Here is an 8,709-nt window from a genome sequence, read left to right as displayed (position 1 = left end):
TGTCTCTCACTGTCGAGGGTGGCTCGCTATGTGTCTCCTTCACTTCTGTGTCAGATGAGAACAAGGACTTCATCTGCCCTCTGACATACAAAAGCCCCGGGCAGCGAGTCCTTTTCTCGGCCTCCCACAGGCACCCGCGATGCCCACTCCCCTCTGATGTGCATGGTTCAGCCTCAGAACAGAAGGTCCTTGTGCAGTGACACCACTAGTGTGTCTGGTACCTCTTCACTTTCCCCTCTCTGGAGCAGGTGTGTAAGATGTGGGCAGACCAGAGGGTGTTGAAGCTGAAGCTATCTGGGTAAGGAACACTCGCTGGTGTCTTGTTACAGGGCTGCAGTATTTTAAAAATGTCGTGCTGGTTGCTTCTCCCCAAGACCGCTACGTGCCATTTCATTCTGCCAGGATCGAAATGTGTAAAACTGCCCTCAGAGACAGGCACACAGGTGAGCTGCATTTCATTCTTTTTCTGATTTAAACAGCCAAAGTACATTTATGAAATTGACTATGCCTGTAAGGCACACCTGGGCTCCAGGTAGCAGCGTGCTGTGTTTATGCTAGAACTGAGAGGTAGCGTAAGCATAGCTTACCTGTGTGTGCGTATATACCTGGATGTGATTATCCTGGAGGTTTCCTTTATGTAATAAACAGTCATGTGTTTATCAGATTACAGAATTTTCTTCAGTTTCTTTTGTGTGCCAGCTACTGAAACAGATGACTGGGAGGAAGAATTCAGTGAGACAGGCTCTGCCCTCCAGTGGCTCATTGTCTAGTTGGGGCATCAGACAAGTAATAGCAGAAAGAGTTCAGTGGGATAAGTCAAAAAATAAAAGCATGCACGATGTACTAAGAGAAGCACAGAAGTGAAACAGGGCAGAGGGCAGAGTCAGGCGAGGATCTGTGGAGGTGACATCTGCGTTAGGTTTTAAAAGATAGGAATTTTCCAGGCAATCAGGACAGGGAGACTGGCTGGCATTTCTGGTTTCCTTTGATTAATTAGTTTATTACTATGGCAGGTATTTTGATTGTTTTTAAGTAAATGGTATTTTTGTTGTATTTTAAGGCATTTTAGAAGCAGTGTACTAAAGATACAAAGATTTAACACCAATGTGTAAATAGGTATATTCAATATTTCTACTGGGGCCTAGAAAATACAACAAGAATCTGATTAAAAAAATTAAAATTCATTTTAATACATAACATCTAATTGTGTTTTTTATTGCTTAATATAAGTACTGAAAAGTAGCATAAGATACATTAAAAAATTATACATTTTGTGATAAAACAGTGCTCTATTATAGAATACTTGGAAAACTCAAGCCCATTTAAACCAATTATGATCATATCTAATTCCACAATTCCCCCTTTACAATTTGTCCTCATCTGTGCTTTCCTTGCACTCTCTTTTCACACGTATGTCATGTTAAAAGTTATAATTTTCCATCATGATTTGATTTAGCATGATGTCATGTTCATTTGCCCATGTTAATAAAATATCAGAAATATAAAAACATTTTAATAAATATAAAAACACTGTATATACTATATTTAGAGACGTACCACAGTTTAATTAAGAATATCCCAATTATTACACATAGAGGTTGCTTCCAGGAGATGTTTAAAAAATTATTAAAAGTGTATTGTGATTAAATCCTTTATATATATGTTTCTTATAAATCTATAACATTTTATTAAGATAGATTATTGGAGGAAAAATATGGATAAGTTAATGCTCTTGAAGTTTTTTGCCAAATTGTCTTCTCAAATAATTATGCCAGCAATACCTGCACTGTTAGAGTGTATCAGTGCCGGTCTATCTCACTCTATCTTCTGAGTTTAAATATGAAAGATATTTGCTAAATTTTTCAACCCAAGTTTTTAAATATTGATGCTTTTCTTAGGTATATTTTTATTCACTTTTTTTTTTTCTAATTGCCCGTGGGACGCCACTATACACTAAAACCTGTGACAATAAACAAGGAATCAGTAACCCGGCTTTAAACTTCAGACTTGACCAAACACAGTCATTGCCAATAGATCTCCAAACTTTTTCCTTGTGCAGGAACTTGCTAATTTTCTTTGCCTACTTTCTCATCTCTCTGATATAGAGAAATATTTGGGGTGACATTTGAACCTTGGTAAAAGCTTAAGAACAGGGATCAACAATCTATGGCCCACAAACCAAATCTGACCTACCTCCCATTTTATAAAGTTTTATTGGAACATAGCCACACCCATTCATTTACATATTGTGTGTGCGATTTTCATGCTGCAATTGCACAGTGATATTGAATAGTTAGGATAGACTGAATGTCCTGAAAAGCCTTAAATATTTACAGAGAAAGTTTGCCCACCCCTGCTCTAAAATTGCAAACTGTATGCAGTGTTTGGCCTGTGCCAGGTATAATTATGCACTTTGCTTATTCATTTAAGCTTCACGAGGGCCATTGGAGGGAGATGTTGTTATTCTGATTTTACAGATGAAAAGCTTGAGGCACAGAGAATGCTCATAAGAAGTTTTGGAGCTGGCAGTTTGCCTCCAGAGTCTGAACTCCTAATTGGCACACTATGGTGCTTCTATGACTTGATTTTTATTTTTATTTTTATTTTTTTTTTGCAATGAAGCAGAACATTTATTAAACCATCCCTCAGTTGCTTACTAAGAGCGCAGACTCAAGCTGCTCATAGCTGCTCACTGCCCTCTGTTAGAAAACGGAGTGTAAGGACCAGCCCGTGGCTCACTCGAGAGAGTGCGGTGCTGATAACACTAAGGCTACGGGTTCGGATCCTATATAGGGATGGCCGGTTAGCTCACTGGCTGAGCGTGGTGCTGACAACACCAAGTCAAGGGTTAAGATCCCCCGACCAGTCATCTTTATAAAAAAAAAAAGAAAGAAAACGGAGCGTAAGGACCAGCCCGTGGCTCACTCGAGAGAGTGCGGTGCTGATAACACTAAGGCTACGGGTTCGGATCCTATATAGGGATGGCCGGTTAGCTCACTGGCTGAGCGTGGTGCTGACAACACCAAGTCAAGGGTTAAGATCCCCCCACCAGTCATCTTTATAAAAAAAAAAAGAAAGAAAACGGAGCGTAAGAGAGGTGTGAAAGATGTATTAGCACCATGACTTGATTTTTAAAAACACTATCCCGAAGTTATTGCTGACTAATATTAGGCCTTTTAGACTCTTTGCTCTATTTTGAAGGAGTTCATTGATTTTTTACAAAACTTGCTATTCTTCAAGAAATGTTGTCAATATGTGACTTAAATTGATTAGTGATCCCGTCAGTCATCCCGAGAAAAATGGCATACTCTTTTTTCTAAGTTCATATTTTCTGTTATATTTTTTAATGGACATCAAAGAAATGTGGTTTAATGGGTGAATTTATTTAACCATCTAGGGAGATTTGAAATGGAGTTTAATTTATATGTGTTTATGGCTTTTTTATTTGTTTTTCTGAAAGAAGTACTAATATTTCTGTTTTTCAAAAATTCTGAAATAAAATACCCCCCAACCTCCTCTTGCCCTCTCTGTGTCACCTTCCAACATACCCACTGCATTGTCACATAGATAATTTGCTTTTTCCTCAATAGTCAATTTAAGATAAAAACAGTGCTTCATTTGAGAAAAACGAAATTAAGAGTATGCTATATATGAGGGTACTTCGAAAAGTTCGTGGAAAAATGGAATTAAAAGATAATATGAATCTTTCCATGAAGTTTTTCAGGACCCCTTGTACATTTTTTAAAAATTATTTAGGATTACCCCAAGTGCTTATGGAACCAGTACTCTTTTCAGCAGAAAATGATCTGATTTAGTAATTGCTACACTTTGAGTGACTTTTGTTCGTTTTTATAAATGACCTTCTGGCCTTGATTGCATATACAATTTTAAAAAATTACATCATTGGTGTAACAATAACATGCTTCTTTTTTCATTTATTGGCAACATTCATGCATTGTTCTTGTTATTCTGTAGTGTTCATGTACATCAGTCTAAGGGGCACAGAATCATTTAACCATCACATCAAGCATCATTTCCTTAACCATTCCTTTGATGCTGAATTTTGGCTGACTTCCATTTTCCCTCTGACAAGAACACTTTATGCATAAAACTTTTATGGCGTGATAACCTTTAAACATATTATTAGCTGTTGTAATGACCACCATTCTAAAATATCAATGGGTTCTTGGGAAGGATCGTACTACCTTCATTTTGGCTCCTAATTTTTCTCAGCTGAATAGGATATAAATTTTCACAACCATATCTCTACCTATTTCAGTTTTCCATTTTAACTTTCTCCACCTCAGTGCTCTAACCAAGACCCTAAGCAGGGGGGAAAAAAGGAAAAAGTGCTCCTGGCATTGTGGGGAGTCCACCTGCCCTTCCCAGCCTGGGAAAGCAGGTATACTAGGGTTCTCCAGAGAGAAAGAAACAAGAGGACATGTGTATAAATATGAGAGGGAATTTATTAGGGGAATTGGCTCACACAATTGTGATGGATGAGGCATCCCATGATAGGCTGTCTGTAAACTGGATGCCGGTAGCATGGCTCAGTTCAAGTCCCTAGAACCAGGGAAGTCAATGGTGCCAGCGGTGTAAGTCCTGGAACCCAAAATCTGAAGAGTGTCAAGCTCTGATGTCCACTAACAGGAGAGCAGAGCATATCCGAGCTCCAGCAGAGAGAGAAGTTCATCTTTTTTCTCTATTTTTTGTTCTTCTTGGGCCCCCAGCAGATTGGATGGTTCCCACCCGTATTGAGTGTGGATCTTTTCTCCCAGTCCACTGAGGTGTTGATGCTCATCTCTTTTGGAAACACCCTCATGAACACACCTAAAAAGATAACTTTACCAGGTTTTTTTCAGTATTCCTTAATCTAATCAAGTTGACACCTACAATTAACCATCACATCAGGGTTCCAGGTGGCCTCCTCTGCTGATAACTTGGTGGGTGGAGCAGTGTGGGTTCATTCATGTGGCATGGAGGAGTGTCCAGAGTGTGGCTGGTGGACTGTTAAGCTCAGAATAAGAACTGTCCCTCTCACTGCACAAACTGGGGGTGCCATACTGGCTTTATAAAAGAGACCAGTTTATTTGATGTGGACACCCAGAGGCTTATCTCACAACCTCCGATTACTGTCTCCCCAGTAAGTCAAAAGTGAAATATCCTAGCCCTCGGGACCATTCCAGAGGGTATCTCTCTGTATATGAAAGTTGTCATGAACAGATCTGTAGAAATGAAGAACACAGGTCTAGGAGGTATGAATGGTAGACTCAGGGGTGCAAATTTATTTATTGCTCAACAATTCAGTTTCACTGCACAACTCTGAGACCCCACTGCCTGGGCCAAGATTGCAACTGAGTCACCTTCAGATGGAAACACAGTCAGTTCAGACTTTCAGGTATAAAAACAAAACAAACCCATAATATCAACAACAATGAAACCGCTTTCCTTTCCTTCTTCCCCCTCACACCCAGAATCAGGAGAGCCTGGTGAAATTCCACATGGCTTGTGCAACACATGACATCGGGAAGTGCCTGCTTCCTCCCCTCTGTTGAGATGTGTCTCCAGCTCCCATGGTCCCCTGAAGTAGAACTTGAGTCTCTGAGGGTCCTCCCTGGTGATATTGGAGGTAGGGTCTGGGGGGCCTGATAGTCGGCCTCAACCCACCCTGTTCTCTTACCAGGTTCTTGACTCTGCCACAGGAAAGAATTCAAGAGCAGAATCACAGTAGAAAATGAGAACAGGTTTAATATAATGAATAAGAAACACAGATTTTACAGAGAGAGTGCAGCATGGCTCCAGAGACTGAGCAGGGCCTATAATGCACACGTAAGAAATACATATTCAAAGTTCAGAACAGAATGCAGGCTGGCTCAAGAGAATGAGCAGCTGCTTGCTGAAAGTAAGTTTGATACAAAAAGAAAGAAATACACACTCCACAGGGAGAATGAGGACTAGCTGCAGGAGAGCAAGCAACAGTCCTGCCTTCTGCAGGGATTTGGCTTTTATAGTTTTGCCATCTAATGAATATTCAGTTAAGGAGGTGATTCCTCATTGGGTAACATTAGTCTTGCACATGATCAGTTGGTCTCTTCCTAGAGCATGTTCATTGGTCAAGTTCTGTCACATGCACAGTCATGTTCAAGAATGTTCTGTGCTCTCTAGCATCTCTAGTGCAAGGTCATTCAGAGGATAAACTCCACTTTACTGAGCATGCCTGGCCATCAGACTTACATAACCCCTCTCTGCTGAGCATGCCCAGCCACTGGATTTGCATAAACCAGACCTTGTGGTCTCATTTTCCCCTGTTGGTGCTAAAAAGAAGTCTCTCCTCTTCTAGGGGAGAGCCCAGAGGAGGGGACTGAGACTTCAGGGAGTGGCTTGAAACCCAGAGGACTGTCCTGAAACCTAAGCCCAGGAAAACTGAGCACCTCCTATATCACTACCACCTCCTCCTTCCCTGCCCTGCCACTGATAGCCACAGTCATCCGCCAAGGAACCCCTCCTTCCACCCCCAATTGTGTCACAACTTCTGGTGCACAGATGCACAAAGCCATCATGTGGAATGTCCCTTCTGACCGCTGGCTGTTGTAATCTACCCAGACAAAGAGAACTTTGACTTCATTTCTTATTTATTTCACAACCATTAGGAGGAGGTCGGAAACTGGTATATAAAGGTCTGCCCTGGAGTAGGATCCTAACACACATCCGGTGTTGTTCTCTAGATCCCACTGCTAACTTCTGCACCAGCTTCATGTCCTTCTTTCCTCCTTCAAGGGCCAGTTTACGCAGAAATGATCAACAACCTTCTGGGGCCTCTGGTTGAAGCCAAGGAGTGTACTTTAATCCGACACAACGTGTTCCATGCCCTGCCCAACACTGCCAACACCCTGATCGGCCGAGCCGCTCACATCGCTGTGCTGGATTCAGAACTCTTCCTAGAGAAGTTTTTCTTGGTGGCGGGACTCAACTACTTCAAGTAGTGGCTTTGAGGGAGCAGGTTGTGGGTAACTTGCAAGAAATGTTTAAGATCAATTGAGAGCTTTGACCGAGACATACTTTTATAGACCTCTGTGATTTCAGGGTGGAGAACCAAGAAGACCGTGTTGAGGGATGGAGGCTGGGGTGGAACCGGATGTTAGAGGTGCTTTCCTTTTGAAGATTTGGGAAAGCAGAACAAATAGAGTAAAAGACAACAAACTTTGCTTGAATTTGTCTAGCCACCTGGAGTCTCATTCAGTTGCTTTCTAGGAAAAATATGAGAAAATAAAGAAAAAGAATACTTGGAGTGGGTGGGCCACCTTCGTGACCACCACAGGCTCACAGAGTGATTGCTCCAGTTTAACTAGATGTGTCCAATATACTAGCTCATAGCTTTATCATTTTTGATTAATTAAGTGCACACAAGCATTTCAGAACTCAGGTTAATCTCTGTGCAGAAGTGGAAACTAATTGTGTAAATAAAATCCCTATCAAATGTGCCACTTGTTCAAGGAAATGTTATGCTCATACTTTCATTCCCTCTTCAATGTTTTCTAAGCAAGGGACAAAAGAATGTGTTATAAATTCTAATTTTATTTCACAACAGCAGTGGGTGGAGTGACTTAAGGTAAGGAGGGATAAAGGTGAGGCTATAGGTAAATACAAGTTTGATACAAACAAAAATAACCACAGAGGACCTGTTGAACTAGTTGCACCACCTACTTCCCCAGACATTTTCTATGCATAGTCCTGGTCCACAGAGTATTTTTGTGATTGCTTAAACGTCTGTCTGTAGTAAGAAAAACTGAGTGAGACTAAACCTAGCAGAAGGGGCACTGTGATTAATGCACATACATGTGAAGCTCCTGCTGATACACTTCCAAAGAAATGCTATGTTAGCATTTGATGCAATTGCAAAAAAATTAAAACCATTAACATGGCCAGCTTCTTCTCCTCTCATGGAAAGAAAGAGACATCTAAATGGAGGAGCGCTGGATCAAAACCTCAGGGGAGCTCTAAGAAGGGTGCTGGTTATCTTTCAATAGAAATGTCTTCTTGCCTTAGGAAAATAAAGGGCTGGGAAAGGCCACCACTGATAAAAACCAATACACAACAGGGACAAAAGTGAGGTAAGACTGGAAACAACAGCCAGACCAAGACTCAACTTAACTGTTACTGGTAAGTGACTTAAGGAGAAGTTTTGACAATTAGCAGGATGTTTAATATGGTCCCAAAGACTAAGTATACTTTGTGGGCTAAAGGAAGCCTAAAGAAAGCCAAACAATCATTTAGTTGTATGAAAGGAATGCATGAACGGAACAGTAGGAATTAATAACACAGGAGATACATCTTCTGGAGAGGAAAGTTTCTGTTTCTGCAAGAAGTCACTTCTGAAGTGCAGAAACTCATGTGGGATTATGCTTCTGGTCTCAGCACCTGGACCATGATTCTGATGTCGCGGTAATAAAGCCAAGTAAATCTGGGCTCATCTGAGAGTTTTGGATCCTTGCATATTAACAACTTGACTTTGAAAAACAAATGTGCACTGTGGGAAATGCATCCAGACAGGTGAATTTTTAGGAGAGCAGTCTTGTGAATTTATTTATTTATTTTTAAAACAGGGGCAAGAGCTGTTGAATGTTTGACAAAGGCAGATTTACACACAATGGATTTAGGGTTTCTCTGTGGGTCCTCTCTAAATTTTTGTTACATCCTGGTCTTACCACA

The 8,709-nt window shown here is 40.9% G+C and overlaps 1 protein-coding gene across 1 annotated transcript in view; it reads left to right on the top strand.

The window, feature by feature from the left end:
- The window catches only part of FAM135B (family with sequence similarity 135, member B), a gene marked incomplete at its 5' end in the record, with an annotated part of 120,917 nt that extends 113,629 nt beyond the window's left edge, over positions 1–7,288 (top strand). Inside the window, 2 exons of the mRNA XM_008589109.1 lie at positions 330–443; positions 6,778–7,288. Coding sequence (XP_008587331.1) covers positions 330–443; positions 6,778–6,983 — 320 coding nt within the window. The remainder of the gene's footprint in view (positions 1–329; positions 444–6,777) is intronic.
- Positions 7,289–8,709: the final 1,421 nt, after the last annotated feature.

The sequence above is a fragment of the Galeopterus variegatus genome, unplaced genomic scaffold, assembly GCF_000696425.1.
Source record: "Galeopterus variegatus unplaced genomic scaffold, G_variegatus-3.0.2 Scaffold5216, whole genome shotgun sequence".
NCBI classification, from domain to species: Eukaryota; Metazoa; Chordata; class Mammalia; order Dermoptera; family Cynocephalidae; genus Galeopterus; species Galeopterus variegatus.
The sequence above is the reverse complement of the archived record's forward strand: the minus strand, read 5'-3'. Positions and strand labels throughout refer to the sequence as shown.